Source organism: Heliangelus exortis, chromosome 3 (genome assembly GCF_036169615.1).
Source record: "Heliangelus exortis chromosome 3, bHelExo1.hap1, whole genome shotgun sequence".
NCBI lineage: Eukaryota > Metazoa > Chordata > Aves > Apodiformes > Trochilidae > Heliangelus > Heliangelus exortis.
In genome coordinates this window covers 79971690-79996269 of record NC_092424.1, presented here as the reverse complement: position 1 = coordinate 79996269, position 24580 = coordinate 79971690, and the positions used below count along the sequence as shown (strand labels likewise).

The window sequence follows — 24580 nt, the reverse complement described above, 5'->3', positions numbered from 1 at the left end:
AAAAAAAATAGAGAATTCCCAAAAGAATGAAGACAAAGAGGAACTGAAGAAGTGGCATTACCATACCTCTGACTAGAAGAACAGAAGAGGCAGCCCTACTTTACCTACCTCCACAAAATGAGACATGTGCATCATAAACAATAAAAGGGGAGGGGATGCACTTCTAATGCACTTCTAATATTAATATTAGAACTGACACATGCCAGAAGACTTCAAATACATGCACACTATCCAAAAGTAATAAATCTGGGTCTCAGATAATCTGCAGAGAACAGCTGGGGAGTGGGGAGGAAAAAAATAAATCACAAAGCATTATAATTATCAAGTGCATTTTAAGAAAATCTTCATTGCTGAAAACAGGCCATTGTTAGATCCTGAATACGAAGCTAATAAAACTGTTTGTACGCTGCAGTATGAGAGTTATTTTTTGGTATTACACAAAATCAGTGAGAAAAAGCCTATCTCCAACCAGAGACAACACAACAATGCAGACAGCTGCCTGTGTTGAGACACAAACTGCAACTTTAAACAATGTTTTTTATTTTAATTAACAGGTATTTATGGTGGCCTTGCAAAGACACAATATACAGAAAAATTCGAGTTGTATCACCAAAAGATTTAAGCTGAACAGAAAAGGCCTGCCTGGCACAGAAAAAACACAAAAGAAAGAATTCACTTCTTACAGTAACAGCAGATGCCCAAGGAAGAAGAACAAAAGGGCCAAGAAAGTTACAAGAACTACAATCAGGGCAAACTTAACAAACTCCACATGTACAGTAGGTCAGGTCACCATCTGGAGATCTGTATCAACCTCACTATTCTATCATCTTGGATGCTGCACAGCAGCATTAGAAGAAGTTATTTTTGGAAATAAGGTGGGGGAGGGAAGATGGTTAGAAAAGCCACGAGATATCCAAGAAAGAAAACACATGAGAACATTGAAAAGAACACACTACCAAGAAAAGGCTTTTTTCCCCCCCCCCCCCATACTGAGCATGTATTACCACAAGACCTCAAGACAGTACTACTTTATAAGCCTTGAGCTGATCTGTCTTATGAAAGTGGCAAAAAAAAGAATGCCAGGACCCTCCTTTCAGTAGGTACTTTATTAAAAAAGGGAAGCTGTAACAGTACTGCTAAGCCCACTGGGAGGAGCACATCCCTAAGTTCATTTAAGTGACAGATCAGTACAGAAAAACATGAAAGTTTAGAATAAAAAGTGAAAGTGTGTACATGTGATGACCTTCAAACATTTCCTCTGGTGCTCTCACACTGACCAAACCAGTATCTGAATTCTGACCCAACACCACTAAAGTAAAATAAATGCAAACAACTGAAATGAATTTCACATTTTCAGAGGAGCCAGAAAACCTGTACATACTACAGCGTACCCACTGAAACACCCAGAAGTTCTAATTCTGTAGGAGCATACATGTCTTTCAGAAGTAATACAACATAAGTGCATGCATTTACACTTACATCTGATTTTTAGCCGCTTGTCTCTGAGCTTTCCGTTCTTTCCTTTTTTGATCTGGTGGCTTAGCAAAAACAATTTCAATGTTTTCTCCCTCTAAATCTTTGCCATTCATTTCTTCCATTGCCTGAAGGAATTAACCAGACTTTAAATATACTTCTAAGCATATCTGAAGGTATTTATTTTATTCTATCTTTTACGAGCATGAATTTTAGAATTTGTTATCCAGAGCTAAAATAACAACATAAAGCTAAAAAAAAAAAAAAACACAACCAAAAAAACCCAAAAAACACCTTTAAATTATCAGACAGCATAGTATCCTGGGTTCCACTAATGCATTTCCTCTTAATTTGGCTCTCAAGCCCAGGACTGCATATATCAGTTTCAAAATCTTCCACTGAAAACTGGAAATAAGCTTCAATCTTTGCAAGCTGTTTCAATTAATGAAGCAATGAAACTGTTTTCTGCAAGCATGGATTTTGTAATAAGGCAACAACATTTTAATATCAGCACACATGGAAATACTACTGAAGCTAGAGATCGGTATATGTTTTAATTCTTTTATTTTACTTATAATAAATGTAACTTTCTTTTTAAACTGGAAGTCAAAAACTAGAACTTAACATCTCACTCCGACTATAAAAAACCAAAACAAACCACCATCAAAAAGCCCACCAACACACACACATATATAATGCTCATGGGTCACAGCAATTGCTACAAGCTGAATTTAAGCAAGGGTAGCCTAAAGATTCTACCATTTTTAGGGACTCTACATAGCTAAGCCTTGCTAGAATACATATCCTATGAAAAGATTCTTTCCCATCTTCCTAAGCATCCACTTAAAGGCACCTGGATGAGAAAGAAAACTTAAAACTTAATCCCCTTGTATCCTGCATCCTCCTGTAGAACATAAAAACCAGACTGACTATAGGCAAGACAGGAATTACACTTTCCCTTCCTAAAGACAGATGAAAAAAAAAAAAAAACACCAAGACCAGGCTAGCAAAATCCAGAAATTACTATTAATTATGCAGCACCTCTCATTAAAAAAAAAAAAAAAAAAAAAAAGTGCTTCTCTGCTTATTCCACTCTGTAAAAAGGAAGTAATTCTGTTCCTGGAAAATTAAAAAGCTTACTTAAGTTTGTACCACCTGCCCTACAGAAACTGCTTTAGATTCTACGAATAATTTGCTGAGAAGAGCAATAATTTGGTGAGAAGTTCTGGCACTTCAGTTTCAGCTTATAACCTCAGATACTCACAAGCACAACTGCTCAGGGTAGGTGCATCTAAAATTCACTTTTCAAGCTAGCCACTGCAGAGAACAAAGTTGTAAGTGGTAATGTGATACCATTTTTGTCAGAGCTTTTTCTCACGTTAAAGCAAGTATACAACTTCTAAATGTTATGTTTAGTTATTACACAGTTAGTTCTCTTCACTTACCTTGACAGCACCATCCCGTTCATCAAAATGAATGAAAGCATAGTCTTTTAGCTTCTTCACTCGCTCTAGCTTTCCAAATTGACTGAAGGCCTTTTCTAGTATCTCCTCTGTTACAGTATTGGCAAGATTGCGGACAAACAAAACTTTTACCTTAAAAAAACAAACAAAACAAGCACGAAAAAAAACTCTTAAAAGTGTGATTCCAAAACATAAAATGAAATATTGAAAGTCATTACTACTGGCAGTACTGATAGCAGCATTACATTTTATGTACACCATTTTATTTATGTGTGTATATATATATATATATGTACATACACAAATATGTAGATTTGTAGATTAATACAGCATGAGTTAGCCCTAAAATTCTGCCTGACATAAGTATAAATCTGTTTTCAAAAACGATGACAGATCAGTATATCCTGAAAAATCTAATTTGTGTAAACATTTGAAAGAATTCTAGCAGTACTATTTTTCAACTCAGAACACTTTCAAGCTTGCAAGAAGGCAACCAGGACCGGTTGCACACAAAATAATTGACTTATCAAAACATTTCACTGTTTAGACAGGCTTTTGCTCAGGTATTTGCAGAACAGTCATCACTATAATATCTAGGTCAGAGGTGACAGGCCTACAGCTCTCAAGTTGCTTAACTTGTGGGTTCCATGCTATAGCTACAAAAAATACCTAGCATCAGGACTGCGCTTGCCTGAGGAGCAATTCAGTGACCTGAATCCACAAGAAAAAAAAACACAGACAGAAAGCAATACTAAGGCTGACACTGCCAAATGTCAGTGCCTTGGAAAGCGTGCTTGGACTTTCTCACAAGTCAAACCATGTCCTTCTCTTGAGGAACAGATACCTCCAAATAACTGAAAGCCTATTCCATCCCCCAGCCAGCTCTCTAAAAGCATGCAATACATGGCTGTGAAATTACACTAAGACTTCTATGCAGCTTGTACGATAGTTTGGTTATCTTTCAACTACTAAGATATGCCCTGTTAACTGCCTTATAGTGACTAAATCATCAATACAAAATTTTATCAACCACCAACTGCTTATGATAAAAGAAAATACATACCAGTCTGACTCTGGTATGTATTAAGCTAGACTCTGATTTAATACAGCAGACAACATACACTGGACACCAGGAATCACGTGTGTTAGTGACTGGTTAGTGTTTAAAGACTTGTTCTAGCATCCACACTGAGGTTGCACTAAGTGACTGTACATTAGAATGCTTGCATGATGTCCTCCATGAGTTCTCACAATTCACAGACCTCTTCAACTTGTTGGTGAGAGTCCCTTCCAAATGTTGACATCATGCCCTGGCAGTCCACTCACCTCCTACTGCCACAGGATGCTCAGTCTTACCTCCCTACAAGGGACAGCTGCAAAACCTGTAACTTCTGTTCACATCTCCTCTGCTACCATTAGTTTCAAGTAAGCTGATGACAAAAAGCAAATATTGTACATGGCAGCACTAACTTCCTGCTCCTAACCCTAGAAGGTCAAAACAAGTAACACAGGGTGTGAGGGGACCAAAGAAAGAATGCTTTGATTTTTGAAGCAGAGCTCTTATCTCTATTCCCATCACATACAGGAACTCAATAAACCCTGATACCCTTTAAGTAAGAATTACTACGTAATTAAGTTACAAACAAACAGTACAGACTTCCATACATCTTTGTCTCACTCACGAACTTCACTAGGATGAGATGCAGTTTGAAAGAAGGGATAATAGGGACCATAAATCCAACTCACTGTTATCAACTATAGTCTTTGGCAGTAGTTATTCTTACTGATTCTCATATGATGAATAAAGTCAGCTCCTCGAGGTAAGCTGCTTCTTTCTTACCCTTTGCTATACCTCTCCTACATGCCCTGATGCTAAGAACAACCTTTATTTCCTTGTAACCTATACATAATAACCATTTTTAGCAAACTGTCATAATTGCTACCTTATTTTATTAAAATGACCTGCAAGTTTTGTGATGTAATCAATGGTTTTAAAAAACAGTAACTTTCAAGCAAACGTGTATTTCTGATTCATTCTTCCGTTTTAGGAAAGGAAGAAAATAGCATCTCATGAGGAACTCTAATCAGCCTTCACTAGTAAGTCTGCAATGACTGACATAGTGTCAGACACCATTAAAAACCTCAGAACTCATAACATTTTAGTTACAAGATGCACTAACAGCATTTTATTTAAGAAGCAAAAAGCAACCTATTTATTTTTTCCAATGTAAACAAATCTGAAAAAATTTAGCACCTTTAGTCATTTTACAGGTGAAAATTGTAGCTGAACCAGCTAGAAGGCAGGTTAAAACCTAAGTTGATAGAAGATTAAGCCACTCTTACTTCATTTAAGCTATCAAAAGAGGGAAGGAAAATATTAAGTCCTCCTCATTAACACCCAAGTTCCATAAATACATGCATAACAAGCAATATACCCAGCAGCAGTACTGTCAAAAAGGCAGAACTCACTTTTATGTACTATGTAAGATTAGACTACACCCAAAACTTCCAGCATCTGCTCCTTTTCTTCCTCTTACCTACAGCACAAGCACTTCACACATGTTTACCACATTCTCCAAAGGTTACTAGCCCTTCCTCCTGCCCTGAATCTACCAGGCAAGCATAGGACTTTATTTACCTGATTAACCTGCCACTCCACAATGTCTTATGTAGCTTCAACCATGCTACAGAAATCAAGCAAAATACCAAGAAATGTATTTGCATGACAGGTACAATAGGGATCAAAATAAAACTTTTGAGAAATTAAGCTATCAACACAGCTACTGGAATATGGAAAAAAGTTCACTTTGGACCAGAAATCAATTATGTAACGAATTATACTCTGATCTGTCAGAACAAGAAATAATCTTTGGTAGGACATATGTGTAGCTTCAAAATCTTGCTTTCTAACTCATCCCACTCAAGGTACTTCATATTTAAGATAGCAGTCCAATTAAATTTTAAGCATGCATCCATGCAGTACTTTCCACATTTAAACAAAAGAGGAGAGGGGAAAAAAGGCTTGAATAAACATTTCAGAAATTTGAATTAATAACTCTCCATCTACTGATGAATCAACATGCTGCTTCTCTGCTTATGCAAGGTATACAATGCTGTTCTTCTGGCTACAAAGGTGAATTTGTCTTCCTCATAGTTCGCTCTTACAGACTTGCTTTTCTACTAGTCTCAACAAAATACAAAACAAAAAAACTAAACAAAAACAAGCAAAAAACAAAATGAAAGCAAAACAAAACAAAAAACAAACCACAACCTGCTGATCAGATGCTTATTCTGATGAAAGCAACCTTCTCCTACTCAGTGTTTCCTCCAGAGCATTCTACCACAGGAATCTGTCAGATGGCAGGAGTTCTGCCTTTGCTACTGACTGACAGTATGCAGAAATACAGATACCCAACTTGTAGCTCATACCTAGCAGACTATTAATCCAGCAGCAGCTTAGCTGCCCTCTTACGAAAAAGACAGCAATATACAACAAAGTAAAACTGACGCTTCCAGAAGTGCCAGATTTGGCCAGAGTATCTCCAAACGCACCACAAGTGGGCAAGAAAGATGGGAGTAGAGACTTTTCTTGTTGCAGAAATCAACTAAGGGATGCAGCAAGCAAAGAAGGTCAGACATCAATGTTTGTCTCAACCTGTGCCTTCAGATACAAGCTAGGTGTTCTCTACCTTTTTCAGTATTCTTAATCACTTAGTCTCCCTTTTCCATACATCTTCAACCCAAGTGCCATGCTCTATCTTTAGCATGTGGCACTGGAAGTATACAAACGTGTTTTCTGCACATTTCCATCATGTCTCATTTCAAATATAAAACCAGGTATTAACATATTCAAAAGACTGTACTATTAAATGGGGTAAACTACTACTAAGCTTTTACATTAGTTCTCTAGTCCACACACCTGTAAACTTATTGAGGAAAGATACCTCATTACCCTATCACTTCCTGCCCATCTACTCAAGTCATTTAAGAAGTTCCTGCTCATTTATTTTAACAGTTTGCTGGATTAGGTCTCTTCTCTTTTGAGCCAAGAAACTGGTCAGGTAGGTCTCCATATCAGTAAGTGCCACCTTCAACAAATTTTACCTGCAAGACTCTTCCCCACTGCTGAAAGTCTCTGATGCTGGGCAAGAAAAATTAAGTCTGCAGATGGGGTAGTCCAAAAGCTTCTGTAATACCTGTATTACAAAAGCAGCTTTTTCCCTAAAATAAGCCCCCACCCCAACCCTTTTCCCTTATGGCTCACCAAAGAGGCGATCCCAGCCAAGCTATCTTACTAGGTCCATCAAAGTAGGACTCCAGCAAGTGACGTGTCTCAGATGATAGTAAAAGCACAGACAAAAAAGCAAGCAAAGAGAAAGAGATAAGGACATAGGCTAGCTATGAGTTTTCATTAAACAACTCAGCTACACAAAATTAGTGAAAAAGACAGGATTGGGCTTTATCTGATGGGAAGGAAAAAAAAAAAAAATCAGATAATTCATTTCTGGCAAAATATCCCACACAACACATTTAAAAATGTTAATTAGCAGTCCAGACTTGTTTTAATTAAATATTCAAAATCCAAAATATTACCAGTCTTAGTATTGTCATGAACTAATTCCTCTCAAATTAAAGATACACAGTTCCAAGTACAAAGTAATTGCAAAAGTTCTCAGAAGTAACTGCTAAAGGCAACTTTAAAATACTGAAGTGTGTCTTACTGCCATGTTCCAATTCTGAAGTGATGTTCCAGATTTAAAAAAATTAAGTCTTGTTCTGTGATGGCATCTAGATCTCTTTCCCTCCAAATTTTAAGCCACAAAGCCATTTTAACTTTTGAAGTCACCACCACCACTTCCAGATGAGAAACTGAATACATTAGGCCTATGTGTCTTTTCAGCAAGAATTATCCAGCCTTGGGAGCACAAAATAATGTCAGTCAATACAGCTTTCAAATTCACTATTTCCAGAGCATATTTGTAGTTTATCATCTCACCTACAACATCTCTGTCAATTTAAACTTAGGCTAATGCCAGAAAGTACTTACTTTAGAACAAAGCACTTTAATTGTATTATGTTTCCCTCATAGCTTAATTACCTTTGCCATGACTTCAGGATCTGGGTCTTCTATAGGGTCAGCCCATTCAACCGTAACAACATTTCCCCAGACTTTCACTTTGCCACTCATTAACCTACGTCTGGCCTGAGCTGCAGTTTTGTGATCTTCATATTCAAGGAAACAGAAACCTCGGTTCTTTTTCTTGTCATCAGGCTGATGATACAATATGACATCTGTAAGACCCTCTGAAATTAGGAAAAATATTTATTTGTTATGGCTTCAATCCATGAATTTGTATTATAAAGTAAGGATTATCTTTCTCAGATGTACTTGACAAGTGGTCCAGGAAGCATGAAACACACGAACACCCCACTCTTTTGAGACTGTGAACATAATAAAATTTCCCCACCTTCAAGACTAATGTTTTCAGAGTCACTGGACTATTGAAACTTATGTCTGTTCTATTTTTAAGTGAAGAAAACTTAATCTTAAGAATAGTACCTTTTTTTTTTAACTAAATGAAGGAGAGTTAAGCCAAAGGTGCTGCTTTGTCAGTTCTCCTCTCAAGCCCCTAGGTCATACCACTTATCAGCATGTGTCTTTGCCATGGATGTCTAAACAATAGATCAAACTTCTGTGATTTAAAGACAGGCAAAAATTTTCAGTGTTGGCCCAAGGAACCTGAAATATATTGTTCAGTAGCACAGGAAGCCATCAAATGTCACCTTTGCCAGTTTACATGCCATTACCAAAGACAACCTTATCAAATCACTAAAAATTCTGAAGCATGGAACTACTACATGAAGTTACTTTCTCCAGTCTTTTCTAATTTTACTTTGAAAAGTTTTAGAACATGTTTGTACTGAAATAATTAAACCACCTATTCCTTTTTTTTTTAAACATTACACACTTACTCTAAGTAAAACTAGAATTACACATCTAGACTAATCACAAGTATTTGAGCCCTTAGCACAACAACATTAAAAAATAAAAAGAACACCTAAAGATAGAGGCAAATGCTGAGTGGTCTTCATTTCGATTCCCCATTATTCAACCATAAGCAAAAACATGAGTTCATCACTGATCATGTTTAACATCTCTACAAAACATTAGTGACCTACCTGTTACTTTGCTAAATTCTTCAACAATTTGCTCCTTGGTTTTACTCTTAGGAATAGAACCAACAAAAAGTCTATTATTGGCAACAGAGATGCATACACCAATGTGTTTTCCAGAACGAATTTCATGGTTGTTGTACTAGAAGAAAAAATAATTGGACAGGCATCAGTTACTGATAATTTTCATTCATCTCCAACAGCAGCAAATCAAATATTTTACTTTTGCTAACATGCGGTTAGTAATATGTTTAATTCCTTGACTTATGCATTTTTAACTGTTCTGAAGTGCATGTGTTTCTCTAACGTATAGTCACAATTTCAGCCAATAATTATTTCTCCCTTCTTTTTCAAGCCTCTTTGCTAATACATGTTTCTTTAGAGACTTTTTCATGTAGAACCATGAAAGGCAAATCTTATGTTCAAGTCATCATATTTTCTTCACAAAAGTCCAGAAAAAAATGCAAGCTCTTCTACAGCCTATACCTACGAATTCTTGAATTGTGTATAATACAAGACAGGAGTTACAAATACAGTTAAGACTTTTTCTACACTTCCATAGTTAACAAAAGAAAAGAAGCCATGATCAGGTGGTCTCCACAAAATGTGCAAGAGCAACAATACTTGGCAAATACTTTCCAAAGCACAGATTACACATGTAAACAGCAAGAACAACCTTCTACTGAGTTGGAACTATAAGACTTCTGTTCAAATGCTTCTCCGGTAACAGGCTGTTTAGAAGACACCCTGAACAAATCACTACTTTAAAGAAAAAAGTATTACTGTAGACATCTGTTGACAAAAAAAAATGCCTTTAATTGAGATGCAGAGAGACATGCACCATCCAAATAAGCAGCAGGGAGGTCAATTGATGGTACATAACTCCTTTCCAACTGGAAGCTCCTCCAACAAACAGTTCTTAAGCAAGGAAAATGTACTTTGTGGTCAACATCTTAGTGACAAGTAGCAGGACAAGACTTGAAATTTCATTTAGCTACTTTTCTTTGAGTTATTTTGTATTTGGTGGTAAACCTCCCTGCATCAGCAGGTTCTCCCAGTTCTTCTGTGCACTGAAAATCAGGGTATGTTGATGTTTACCTCGAGCAAACAAAAACTACATGACTGAAAATTTCCAAAGCTAGCCAACTGTATCCAAAAGGAGAACTGTGCATGTGAAAATGAGATGCAGTAGCATCTTCCCAACAAATTATATCTCAAAACACTGATTTTTACATACAGTAAAAGACTTCTATTATCTGTTGCCCGTGAGGCAGAAGAATAGTTGATGTGAAAGCAGGAAACAGCTGCACAGAAAGACTATATATTATGATCATTAATAAACAGACTTACACATATTAATGAACAGATTACACTAGCTCAAAAAAATCCTTCAAACACCTTTAAAAAAGCTGACAGTTTATTAGTTCTGAAGAGACTCATACTGATTCTTCATTAACTGAACTATACATTATGAAGCATTTCTTTACATTAGGAAGCAATTTTTACTGAAGCTGTGGTCAAACAGTGGAAATAAGCTTGCTAGAGACAAGCCTGAGTGTTTCAGAGGCATCAGGGCAATGCCTTTAGCATGCTTCAACTTTGGTCAGCCCTGAATTGGTCAGATACTTGAACTAGACAGATGATTACTGCAGGTTCCTTACAACTGAAATATTCTATTCTATATGGATAAGAGAAGGTAGTATCCTGCTGTTTCTATTTAAGTCCAAAACCAAAATCAGACTACACATTTAATCCAAAAAGAGCTTCTCATACAACTCATAGCAACAAAATATCTCATAACTTAAAGAAATACATTCTACCAGATTGTGATTCCAAACTCAGAGTAGTTTCTAGTAGGTTTTTCATACTACAATATATGAACCACCACTTTTCACTGTATGTTTACCTTAACACAGAGAAAGCAGTACAATGGTCCTGAATTAGGTGCTCTTGAACACAAAGGTGTTTTTTAGGTAAACTGTTTGTGTATCATCTGTAAACTTAAGATTAGACATGAACAGGCCCAAATCATGATCCTGGTGAAGAGCCAAAACAGGCTACCAAATCAGCAATGTCAGCACACTGCTTCCCCCTCTTGTTACCACTGAATCAATGTCCAAAGTTAGTAACAGAAATATTACTACCCTCTAGACACCAAAACAGACAGGGTTGGGGATTTTTTCTGATAACTTCTATAAGAATATATTCACAAACAGGTCAAAGTATGCATAAGGTCTGTCTTGTTACTTTACCTATCCACTGCTGTCTTCACTAGCTATTTTAGCTTCTTTCCAGCAGCAAATGGCAAGTTGTACTGCTATGCATAGCCAGCAAACTGCTTAAAGGGAGTATTTGCATACCACACCTGTACCTGCTCACACTTGTTCTAGTCAAAAATACATCATATGCTACTATAGGTTTCAGTATGTTTTCCTACAATCTTCACCTCACAAATATTTATCCTGAACAAGTTTACAGTAACCTTAATCACTCAAAAATGTTTTGAAAAACTGAAATTTAACAACTTCCCACAAAAGAGGAAAAATTGAGTATGTGTGCAAAAGAAGCCAACCGGATTTTCAGTTTTTAACTCAAGCTGTATAAAACAGAAGGTAAATGTAAACATATTAAGTGGGAAAAAATGCTACGTGTTAAAATAAAAGTAAAATGAGACTTCTGATAGCCAGTGCTTCTGTTAAGTTTTGAGATGCCATTTATGCTCCAGCAGTGAGGGTTAACCACACTGGATTGAGTAGTAAACATAACAGTAACTACTGGTCAGATCTGTCAGTGTTTTCAGTATCAGGCCATAGCTTCACTCCCTTTTTGTCTCAAGCACAGACCCAGAAGTACTTGAAACACAACTTAGGCAGTTCCCCCCTTTTTTAAAGTGGCTTAAAAATGTATAGGCAAAGTCAAGGTCTCAAGCTTTCAAGTTACAAGTTTTTTCCTGGTTAATAAACAGCATAAATCAACATTAAGATTACTCAAAAATTTCAGTTCAGTTTTATGTTGTTGATATAAAGACCGTGGATGATACAACAGCCAAACAGACATGAATTGTATGCAAATAAGTTACACCAACTGAAAGCTTTAAGACAGGTCAATTTATTCTCTAATGCAGTCTGGGTATTGACAAGACCTCATTGTTGTCTCTTATTACTCAGAATGCTACAGGCAATGCAAAGATTTTTCTTCTCAGTTTTGCTATACTTAACAGAATCCTGGGAAAAAAAAAAAAAAGTCCTCTGGGAAGAACACGGGAAGTAACAGAACCACGAACCACCCCTATGCCGGGAGTGCAGAAAGCTGAGCAGTTGTATACACATCAGAATATTATAGTTAGTATAAAAACCACCAACTGCTAAAATACTAGGCTATTAAAAAGGCTATGTCCAGGCATTCAGCATTTCTAAAAAAGTCTTTCAGCAGCCTCTCTCCAATGTATGTGTAGCTAATACAAGTGACAGACCCATGATTTTCAACAGATTTATACATCCATATTTTGCTAGTACCCCTGCAAATCACTTCTAGACAACCTGGGAAACTTTCACCAAACAAGCCAGCCAGCTAGAGCTGGAACCATTCAAAAGCTGACCAATACCACATTTAAAATTAACCCTGCTCTCAGAGGTTAGCATGGAGGCTGAAAAGCTGCTCAATCAATCACACCACCTTTCAGCTATTACACTCAGTGGATGTTTAACTGAGAAACAGGACATAATTCTTTTTTTTCCCTGCATATTAAAGATAAGCCATAAAGGGACGACAAGTACCTCCTTCCTTTGTACTGTTTAGTGGAAGACTGAGGCTAGGATCTGGTATTACTTTTATGGAAACAAAGTCTGAACGACTATTTTAGAGTGCTGCTTTTGAGCAAAAATCTACCTAAGTGAAGAAAAAAAAAATGTTTGTTTACTAGGTCCCTCTTACAACATATTTGATATGATTCACTGTTTTGCTAAGTCATGTGCAAAACCCTCAAAGAGTTCACACACAATATAAATAGCTTGGTTAAAAATGAAAGTACAAAGAGGTGCACACACAGTTATCCTCATCTTTGACTGTGCACAGGAACACAGACCATTCTTATTTAAAAAGCTAAGCAGCATATGCCAGGTATTTTTGTACTTCTGCAGACATTCCTACAATTTTCAAAACACATTCCCATCTTCAGCTTGATTTATCTCCACTGACTTATGTTATTAATACATCAATAGGATGCTTCAATGGTGTAAGATGTACCTTATTACAAAACAGAGATTTTAACCCTGCTGTATTAGTATACCTCACAATGAATACAGTTAGCACTCCTGAAGGTCATACCTGCACAAGCCATATCAATGTCTAACTACCTAAAAAACATTCAAATTCAACTAAACTAGGAAAACAAAGAAGCTCTGTTGAGTGGTGTTTCTTTTCCCCCCTCCTTTTTTAAGAAATGGATACTTCATGCACAAAACCTATAAATGTTAAGAGTAGCCTATTCCTCAATTCCAGCTGTTTCACACCTCTGTATAAAACAGAGGAAATGCTTTTTAACCTGGCAGGATTTATGACTTTTTCCAGTCAGATGCAGTAAACAGACAAGATCTTAACACTCAAAGGGTGATTATTTCCCATCTGAAGTTATGAAACCCAGTGTATGAGCATTTTTCCGGCACGGGGCCCCCTGCTGGCGCAAGAACAAATCAGAAATCCCAGTCAACCTGACCAGCTCTTCCCGTGTCCCACAGGTATCTGAAAACAGCTTCTCTCTAAAACTTAGCTAGATGCAGACAGCTCAGAACTCACTAATACAACTTTTGCTAATAAAAAAGGCTCAATTAACTGGACCCAATAGCAGTCCAGCAGCTCTTTTTTTTTCCCAGTCTCCAATACAGCCAGCAAAAAATTTATGTACAATGTGGAAATGTTTAAAAACACACAGTGGACACACGAAACGATCTGACAGTTTCATCTTTAGCACCAGGATCAGCAGAACTGCTTATAAGCCTAAGAGTGTACTTAACAAAAAATTATGAAAACTTACCAATTTAACAGCTTCCTGAGCTGCTTCTTTAGTACAAAAAGTGACAAAAGCATATCCTCTATTTAGACCAGTCAGTGGATCCATCATTAGGCGGAGATCCCATATAGGGCCAGCTTTCTCAAATAACGGAACTAGTTCATCTTCAAACAAGTCTCTTGGAATCTTGCCCACAAATATCTACAACAAAGATAAAGAGTGTTGTTTATATGTATTAAAAAAAAAAGTTGCTTCCATTGAATAATAAATCTACATAAAGATTTTATTCTTACCTCTGTACCAACTGAAGGTTGTTGTCCCGAATATACAGACTCTGGAGGAGGTCCACCATACTTTCTCTGTCCAGTAGTCACATCAAGAGTGTAGCCAGTTCTCTCCAAGAGTGCCTTCAAGTAAGAAACTTAAAATTTTAAAATCATATACAAGCTGAGCTAGTTTAGATGCACTTTGCTCACAAGCAGACATAGTTATAATTCCTCTAATGTTCTGAAACTCCCACAGGTGAACAAGTGTACTGTACTGAACAGAGATACTGAACAAGTACTTTAACAAGAAACTTGCAAAGCAATTATTAGAACTGTCAAGTACAGAAACACTGCTAGAAAGTTGACAGTTTTCCCAATTCCTTTGTTTTCATTCGAAAACAAAAGAGGCCAAGTAATAGAACATCAAGCTTCCCTTTAATGACAAAGATCTTAGTCTGAGCCACTTCTTGTTTTGACATGTCCAATCCTGCAAAACATTTACGCACAAGAGTTCCCTTCACTTAATGAGATTACTCATAAGTGTGGAGGTAAAGAACATATGTTTAAGTGTTTACACCCCTGTTGCACTGTTCTGACTACTTCAGGTGTACCCCACTACTGAAGCGTTCTGCTATCTTTCTCCTATCCTCTCCTCAAGGCTCCTCAAATTCCTTGTGGGCACATACAGCATCCCAGCACAACTGACTGTCACTGGAATCACTACACAGTTACAGACACAACAGCAGTTTACAATGTTAGATGAAGTATGCAAATGAAAGAGAAACCCCTCTGAAATCAGTCTGTCTTATAATAATTTTGTACAAAGACAAATCGACTCTGCATGCAAAGGAACAGCATGTTAAACAAGCCTAGTTATAATCAAGAATTTGTAACTTCACAACTGGAAAACTGCAGTTATTTTAAATGCTACAGCCATCAGCTGTAAAAGCTTTGCTACTCCAAGTCAGTTAACTAAGTCCTCATGTTGTTGTTTCATGTGGCAGTGACAAAAACAGTATCAAGTTGGTCTTTTTTAAATTTGCAATTAATGGCACCCCAGCCTCAATGTCAAAAAATAAGATTTTTCTAGTTTTGCAAGATACATAGTTATTTGTAATATACAGCACATTCATGCTCCAGTTTACACATGGAGAGTTACAGATGAAAGATTCTCTTGCTTTTTAAGACATTGACTAAGCATGCTTAGAGAGTTCCCTAAGCTTTCATGAAGTTGCTCATCACAAAATTAAAACAAAAATAAAATAGTATGCCTAACTCTTAAAACTGGAGTCTCTTGCTAGCAGAAGAGTTGATCCAAGGAATAACATATCAATTACTAAGACAGTTTGGGGTACAGTATATGACAACAGTGATTATGTCACAAGAAGTGGGCTAAATCCTAAATCCATTACAATCTGTCTTTTCAGACACATGGTGTCTCCTCCCCATTGTGGGGTTGCTATAAACCTGAAGGAGAAAAAAACCCCAACAACCCTTCCAATCCCTGACATTCTGTAACTCTGAAAAACAGAACACAGCCACTAATAGCTGGAGTTACACATTCTGAACTCAAAGATGTATGCTGACAAATCTCTGAAAACTTTTACTGTGACACAGCAGAACTGTCTCATCTAGACATAAAGCAAATCTGTCAAATCCCTTTCATTTTTGTATAAATTCAGTTACAGCAGTCAAAAGTACATTAAATTTTCTCTTGAAGAGGCAAAAGTGCAGGACAAAAATGCTAGTGACAGCTTTCCAATAATGACAAACTAAAACAGCCTTTTTAAGAAAAGCACAGTTCCAAAATAATCGAGGTAGCTGTCACTACAGCTTTGAAAAACAACAGGTACAGTGCATAACTTTTATCTTTAGACACATACCTTAATTTTTGCTTCATCTGGTCCTTTGCTAGAATCTGCCACCTTGGTCCCCTGTTTTTCCCTCTGCCTGTATGTCTTCATGACTCCACATAAAAAGGCACTTTTGTTCTGCAAAAGATACATTAATCTTCAGTTCTGAAACATGACAACCCAGAATGTAATTTTACCTTGAACTAGTGCAGTGCCCATTTTATGTATCACCTATGGATCACAGGAGAGACTTAAGTAAACCTCTTGCCAGTCAACTAGCAGTTTATCCCTAAACAATTACAATCTGAACTGCTTGACATTACCTGAACATGTGAGAGATCACTGTCTTTAAACTGCTGAAGTACTGCCAATGCACCTTCTTCATTAAATTCCTTTAAAGCTTCAATAGCTCTTTCATCTAGATCACTATGTGCAACTAGCCCTAGAGAAAAGAAAAAAAGTCACTAATTATATTGGGGCAGCAACCTGTTTAACCATATTTAACACATTTCAGTGACCCTTAAATCAATCACTGATTAATGTTAAGTTACTATACCTAACAAATCACTTAGTCTTGTTCAAAGTAAAATATTTAAGTGCATTTAACCTTTTTCTTTTTCCATCAAGAAGTATGAAGAAATGTTAAGATTCAGAGTACCAATTGCTGTATTCTTTTTTTTATTTCTGTGAAACCCAGATGTTAAAACGGCCAAGTTTATCTCCAATATCCCAAAGCTGAACTCAAAAGGATCTATGACTTGTCTACCAATGGTACATTGGTACATTTTAAGAAAACTATAAAGCCAAATAAAGTGCAGCCATAAAAGTTACCACAATCCAAAACTGAAGCTTAAAAAATGCTAGCTATTTTCATGTCCGAGAACCAGTAAATAACCTCTACATCCGAGAGCCCAAACACCATGTCCCAAAGTATCATTAAAATGAGAAGATGAATACCAAGGCTTCACTTACTTGGAGTTACCTAAACTATTGTAAGAGAAGTACACAAAAGACAACATCACCTACTCCTCCTACACATCATCTGCTGCCTATTCCAGCTGTTACTATGGTCACCTGCACACTTTTCCTCCTTCTCACCCCTTAGCCCAAGTGGCCTGGCCCAAGACTTTCATCTGAAAAATATTACCATAAATTCAAGCACTGAATGGAAAACCATCACAGATTTGGTAAGACTGTAGTTCCCATACTTTTGGAAACCACAAAAAGTTGCTATTTTATCCCAAAGACAGCAGAATCCAATAAAATACTATAAGTGTTTTTGCAAGTTTTACATCTTACCTGCAACGTAAATTTCATCTAGTTTTTCAGCAACTTTCTGTGGTAAACCAGCATCAAGCAATGTCTGGAAATGCTCAGAATGGGTAACTGCAGCAGAAGTATCCATGGGTTCTTCAGTACCATTCCCATTAACATGTTCAGTAGCCATGTTTCCAGATATCTGTTCAAATGCAATAAGCATCATAATTAAGCTAAGAAGATCTTCAAGTAGAACAATTCAAGTGACAGCATATGCAAAAGACCGAGCTATTCTTGAAAAAAAAAAAAAAGAAAAAAAATTGAAAAAAATATTTAAAAATTGTACACCACTTCCCTGATACTTTTTTGGCTTGGAAGACGCACAAAATTCTTCAAAAGAAATACTAACACAAAGGAAAGCCCTAACACCACTGCCTAACGGAGGTGGGGTAGCTTTCACTGCAGGTTTTACACAACCCAGCCAGACACTCTGACTCACCTCCCTCTCTCTGTCTCTCCAACACACTCCCTAAGTGGCTCTGCACAAGTTAGAAATGGAGCAAGAAGCCAATGGCGGGGGTGGGAGGAAGAGCAAACCTGCCACATGCAGCCGCCGCTACCGCCGCGATACAGCCAGTGACACCCGCTGCTGCCTCCACCTCCCATTGCAAACTGGCTGCACCCCGAAAGAGCCGCTCCGGCGCGACCGGGATCCCTTCTTGCCTCCGCTCGGGAATCGGCCAGGCAAGCGAGTGGAACAAAGCGCTCTTCCCAGTCCGCACCCACCCACGGTGGCGGCGGCGGCAGCAGCGGCCGCCATGAGCTCGATGGAAACACGTGCTCTGCGCGTTCAGATGTCCTACAACTTCCTCCAGTGACCGACTTCCCCCCCCCCCTCCTCCCCAGCACACTCCCGCAGGAGGAGCGGCTACCCCCCACCCCAAGCTCCAGCCATTCCCCACCTCTCACCCTATTCCCCCTGGAGGGCGGTTGCAACACCCCGGGCCCGATTTCACCACTCGGGCGGGAGCTGACGGCGCCTCCCGGCCCCGCCGCCACCCCCCAGCCACACTTCTCCCCGAAACAATGCAGGGGCCGGCCGCCAGCCCCGTCTCCCGGCCGGGAAATGCCGCTACCCGCCGCCCACCGCCTCACGACGTGACCGGGGACACGCGAGACCTGAGCGGCTCCTTTCCTCACGCACACGCCCAGGCATCGAGGTCGCGGCTCCTCTCGGCCCGGCCCGGCCCAGCCCAGCCCCTCACGGGCAATGAATGGAGCGGAGGAGCCGGCAGGACAATGAGGCGAGAGCCACGCGCCCCGCGCAGGGCCGGCCCGGGTGCTCCCGGCCGCCGCCTCCTCCCCAGCGCCGTCCAGCTGCCGGGCCTACCGCGCGGGCACCGGCCCAGCCCGGCCGCCCCCCGCCCGACAGCAGCGGCCACGAAGGCAGCCAGCTCCTCCACCCACCACGCAGCGCCTGGCAGCCGGGCCCCGGGCCCGACAACGCTGCAGGGGCCTAGAGAGGGCCTCCCGACCCGCCCGCCTGCTTCCCTCCGCCGCCTCAACCCCTTCTTGCCGCCCGGCCCGGCCCTGCCCCGGCCCGCTCCCACCCCGTTCCGCGGGCGGCTGCCGCCGCTCCGAGCCGCGACGAGCCCGCCGGCCTGCCCGCCGGCGCCCGGCGCCTGACCTGTCGCTGCGGGGGTGAAACGCCGTGCGAAGGGGCTCGGGGCGCGGCTAGCGGCTCGGCGTACTGAGGAGCTGCCCCCCTTCTCCGCTCCCTCGGTGTGTCCGGACAGCGTGCTGGAGCTGGCGTAAAATGGCGGCCGCTCGAGCGCTCACGCCGCTGCTGGCACCAACCCCAGCCCCTTCCACTCGGCTCGGGGGGGTGGGGGGGGAAGAGGGGGGGCGGGCGAGGGGGGGGGGAGGGAGGAGAGGTGGGGGGGGAAAGAGGAGGAGGCGCCGCGCGCGCTGGCGCAGCCCCAAACCCGGGGTCTCCCAGGCAGCTCCGCAAGGGTTATCGCCTCGCCTCGCCCCGCCCGACGGGCTCTCCGCGCGAACGCACGCGCGCGCGCCCGCCCTCTCCGCCCCTCCCCCCCCCCCGCTCCACGCGCTCCTCCAGCGATCCCTGCGGAGCGGCGCGCGCCGCCCCTCTCCCTCCCTCCCGGATGGCGGCGGCGCGGCCGGCAAGGGGCGCGCGCGCGCGTCCACCGACCGCGCGCACGCGCAGGGCCGCGCGCTGCCGAGAGGGGAGGTGGCGGCGGCGGCTGCACGAAGCCCCGCGGGGACACGGAGCGATGCGGGACCCGCCCGGCCGCCCTCAGCCTCCCACACCTCCCCCCACCCACCCCCGGTCCCTCCTTCTACCTGTGCGGGCGCCAGGCGAAAAACGGCAGTGGCGGAGCGGCTGGCGAGCCCGGCCGAGGATTGGGCGAGCGGCCGTTCCCACGGCGCGCAGGTGGCACAAAGGGGACCGCCGCGGCCGGAGGCGGGGAGTCCCGGCCTGCGGCGGGGGGAGGACGGAGGAGACAAAGCCACGCAGACAAAGGGAGGGGAGAGCAGAGCTTTGTGTGGCTGCCGGCCAGCTGAGAGCCGGGCAGCGCTCCGCTCCCGCCGCCGCGCTCGGCTTTCCCGCTCCGGGGACGGAGGGGGCGCCTCACCCCCGTTCCCTAAGGGGCGGCCGGAACGCTCCCCCGCCGGCGGGCTCCCCCTCGCCTCGGGCGGGCTCCTCACAGCGGGCTCCCCCCACCCTCCGGCCCGGCCCGCCCCTCGGCAGCCGTGGTGCGGAGGGAGCTTTTTCTTTTTTTTTCCACGGGGAGCGGGAGTTGCCCTCAGCCGCTCAAGCGCTGGCGTTAAAGGGCCCCGGGCGGCGGGCGGCGGGGCGGGGAAGAGCTGGCAGCCACAGGGTATGGTGAGTCCGGCAGCTCCACCGAGATTCCATTGCACGGCCGGAGAAACGAGGCCTCTGCCCCGTCTCCAGCCTTTGTTCCAGCGCCTGTTCAGCATTTTAACTCGCTCCTGCTGGCCCCGGTGGAAGGTGGGTCTCGCCACACAACCTTGCCTGATGCAGCTCCCTTGCTTGGGGTTTCTTTTGGCACACTTGGGAATTCCGGTTCCCTAACACGCCTCACTTGCACAACTCACACGAGAAGCTTGGAAACCGACCTAATAAGCTCTGTCAGACCTGTAGCTCCAGATAAAGACAGCGAAATGAAGGCAGGAAGGCACACAGTATTACTCACTTCCTCAAAGGCGGCTCAGCAAGGAGCTCCCAGCTACTGCTGCCCCTCAGCCCAGCCAAACGCCTTCAGTGAATCTCCAGTGTTTTTAACTTAGGAGCACAGCAAGACATTTATAGACTTAATTCACTGTCAACAAATACTTACATGCTGGTATGTAAGTACGTGAAACATACAGCTGGTATGCAGCGAGACAAAAATACCTTCAAGCACTTGATGCAGTAAGACTTCATTAAAAACTGAACCACTCCACAGGTTAGCCTGAAATAGCAATAAATAAAGGCAGCTGTACACTATCAAATATTCCACCTAGTTTATAATGTGGCTGTGTCATTAAAAATAATTTTTACTCAAACGTTTCTCCTATGTTTGATTTTTTTATTTAATGAAACTTTCCGAAATAATAATTATGGTAAAAGTTTTTTGGTTTTTTTTACTGAAAACTTGTGTGGTATTTTTAATCATCTACTTTATCAAAAAGTTTACACTTTGCACCCTTCAAAAATTTAAAACTTCCAAAAACTACAGCTAGCCACTGGGCAATGAGAATAATGCCCTCAAAAACAAATTTGGAGAGCATCTTTCAGTGATAATACTGCACCAAAACATGATAGTTTCAGATACTTACAAAAGGCAATTCAGCTAGGTGTTTGTGATAGGATATTAAATTTCATAAACAGATTTCTTGAACTAATGACAACAGCAAAAAATGTTTCATTAAAATTATCGGTCTGTGGATCTGACTAACTACAGGTGGAAAACTCCTGACAAAGCAGTTTTCTCTTTTCAGGCCCATTTTTAGAGGGAAAAGTTTGAATTCACTTTTCATTTCCTCCATAAAATGCAAGTAAAAATGAAATAAAATCAAATTTAAAGAGAGTAGAATAAATGCAGTGAACAGATTTGCACTCTTACTTAAAATCCCAGCTCTGACCCAGAGTAAGAGTTGCAGTTATTTGATCCTTTTAAATCTTACATAGAAGGGAGAAAACTGAGTCTGACATGCAGTTCCTCAAAATATAGGTCATTTATTAGTCCTAGCATCAGTAGGACAAAGACAAAAGTAAAAAAAACAAACCTGCCAAGAACATTTGCAGACTCTTACCTGGTGGCTTGGATTTTCCGCAAGAAGTTTCACTGCATGTGCCTGAAAGTTTGACAGCTTCTCACTCGAATGAAAGTTGAGGTAATTCTTAAATTTTTTTTTTGGAATATGAAACCCCTGCCTGCTTCCAGCCCAGTTGTCATGTCTGTAGAGCCCCTTCAAAAGACACAGCTGGATGTCTGAGCCTCCCCAGCACATCCATGGTAAAAAGTGATTATAAACAGGACTGACTACAGAGTTGCATGGATAAAGCAATGAAAAGAAAATTTAATTTGAGTATAAGATTCACAGTCTGTTTTTTGCGTTTTACTTACTTAAGCTCAGTGAAAGAATAATATCCTAAACAAAGAATTAAAATCTAGGATACTCAACTGGAATTTTACCTTCAGTTTTTATGATGCCTTTCCCAAGTGTGCATGCATTGAAAATTTAGACTCAGCCATAGAATTGGCTTTACCTGAGCAAATAAACACACCGGTACTAAGGGGGAATTTCACTCCAGTCGTGCAACAACTATCACTGCTAGTAATAACAAAAAAAGCCCCAGAACAATTCTGAAATGATTCAGCCACTCCTGGGGTTTCTCAGCAATACTTTTTCCATCCCATCCCTGACCCTTAGCCTCCTTGATAAAACTGCCATTTTATGAATGTATCTGTATACATCATAAATTCATATGTATGCTGCAAGGCCATCTAACTTCAGGGAAGAACCTCAGCCTGCAGAGTTTATTCCATGCAGTGCACAGCTGGACACTGGCCTAATGCCCTGTGAGATCCTGGGTAAAATAAGACTATTTGGGAAAATCCTTGTTTCATTAACAGTATTGTCCAGTTTGTGCACTCTATCAGACAGAGGCTTTATGTCTTCAAAGATGGGTTGAGTTACAAAAGACAAGGGCTGTGCCTATAAGATAGTCAGAAATTAACCAAAAGGAGATAAGTCGGTATTTTAAATTTTCTTCAGGAGAAAGCTTTTAATACATGACAAAATGGCTCAGTCTTACAGTTTAGCATGCAGATTTGAGAGTTATTCCATATTAAAATGTAACTTACAATCTAAGATTGTCCCATGATTTCAGCAAAAACTAAAGTAATGGCAATATTTTCCTTTGACATTCTTTCCAATTATGTCCTTTGTGTTTCTTTTCACTGTTCCAAAACTAGGCAGTGGTAGCACTAATTTAAACAAAATCAAGGTTATTCTTCTGTTTATATAGAGTTGCTAAGGCTCTAACTTTTACCCTGCTAGCTCTTCAAACATTTCACTTCCAACTAAGTCAGGAAAACCAAAGAAGCAATGAAAATGTTTGCAGATTCAGTGATTACACCTGAGAGAAGCAGAGGCAATGGGCACAAACTGAAATGCAGGAGGTTCCCTCTGAACATCAGGGAACACTTTTTCAGTGTGGGGGTGACCAAGCACTGTCATAGGTTACCTAAGGAGATAGTGGAGTCTCCATCCCTGGGGATATTTCCAAAAGCTATCTGGGCACGGATGATCCTGGGCAACCACACTTGGGTGGTCCTGCTTGAGCACATGGTTTGATGCTGTTATATGGCTAATTATCTTGATCTTTACAAATGCAGCCCAATCCACCAAATAATTGGTGTTGCTTGCCCTGATACTCCTGTCTGACCACCTGAATAAAAAAACCCAAAGTAACTAATTTTTACTTTTTCTAGTAGTACAAACAGAGGAGCCATATGTTCCTGCAGGCTTGACACCTTACATTTCATGGCTTTTGTTGTTGAAATCACCCGTACTCTACTAAATATTTGCCCAGATAGTCATTGGCAAAAACAAGACTGACAATGAGGAATGGGGCTCCCTCCAGGAATTCTTTTGGTGTCAAATATATTTTATTTATAGACTGACTTGAAACAACTTTCTTCTGAATTGCTTCTCTCCCATTTGCTTTACATCTGTACTATAGTAATTGTGCTACTGGAGGAAAGGATATTAGACTGCTAATTTCTGCAAAGCATCTATGTTTTTAAGTCCTTTCTTCCAATACATCACTGCTTTTTTCTCTTTCCAGTCAATGTCATCCTCCCTTCCATACACCCTCCTTCCCAAATCAAACACTCCAGAGCTGACACTGTAAGACACATAGAACAAAAACAGAGTTAATTTAGTTTGCATTCCATTAATTCCTTTAGTTTTCTGATTCAACTTACAGGATTTTAAAACATTTTTTGCCAGCCCTGGGTTTAGAGCAATCCTTGTAGAATTCCATAGAACAATACAGACTAATGTGTAAATATTAGTAGAGGAAAAGTTGAACAGTAAAGTTGCTTCTATATGTGTGTGGAAATGCCTGCTCAAAGCCATCCCAAACTGACTATTATCACTCAAAAAACAGATGCCCAGCCTTGTAACAACAAACTACAAATGCCCTATACTTACTGGGGAAAAAAGCAACGTTAGGAGTTATTAAGAACTTACACCTTCAACACAGACAAGAAACAAATGAGGGCACATAACACTGGCCTACAAAGTCAGAACTGGCACGGGGAAAACTAGAGAATAACATTCTCTTCCTTCCTGTTCATTCTTCCTTCCAAGAGAAGAACAAGGAGGCTCCCAGTCAAACTGTCAGGCAGCAAAGCAAAAGAGCTACTTTTACACCCATGTAACTAAGCTGGGGAATTCCTTGTCACATGGAACTGTAGGTATTTCCTACACAGAAGTAACTAGCCTAATTAACTGAAGAAACTCCCATCTAAAATATTTAATGCATTA

The 24580-nt window shown here is 40.9% G+C and overlaps 2 protein-coding genes across 12 annotated transcripts in view; both read right to left on the bottom strand.

Moving 5' to 3' along the window:
• Positions 1–19976, bottom strand: part of SYNCRIP (synaptotagmin binding cytoplasmic RNA interacting protein) — a 26820-nt gene extending 6844 nt beyond the window's left edge. For 5 of the 11 annotated variants that reach the window (XM_071741377.1, XM_071741378.1, XM_071741376.1 and 2 more), the window contains exons 1-10: positions 19859–19976; positions 17537–17696; positions 16561–16679; positions 16268–16375; positions 14412–14525; positions 14143–14319; positions 9117–9252; positions 8035–8240; positions 2919–3068; positions 1480–1601 (exon numbers count right to left, since the gene is read on the bottom strand). In XM_071741377.1, coding sequence (XP_071597478.1) covers positions 1480–1601; positions 2919–3068; positions 8035–8240; positions 9117–9252; positions 14143–14319; positions 14412–14525; positions 16268–16375; positions 16561–16679; positions 17537–17684 — 1280 coding nt within the window. In that variant the 5' untranslated portion in view covers positions 17685–17696; positions 19859–19976. Of the gene's footprint in view, positions 1–1479; positions 1602–2918; positions 3069–8034; positions 8241–9116; positions 9253–14142; positions 14320–14411; positions 14526–16267; positions 16376–16560; positions 16680–17536; positions 17697–17993; positions 18109–19181; positions 19572–19858 lie in introns of those variants that run through there. The other 6 variants (XM_071741383.1, XM_071741382.1, XM_071741385.1 and 3 more) reach the window with 4 other exon arrangements.
• The window catches only part of SNX14 (sorting nexin 14), a 219780-nt gene that overhangs the window by 74401 nt on the left and 120799 nt on the right, over positions 1–24580 (bottom strand). The gene's annotated exons all lie outside the window — the stretch shown is intronic.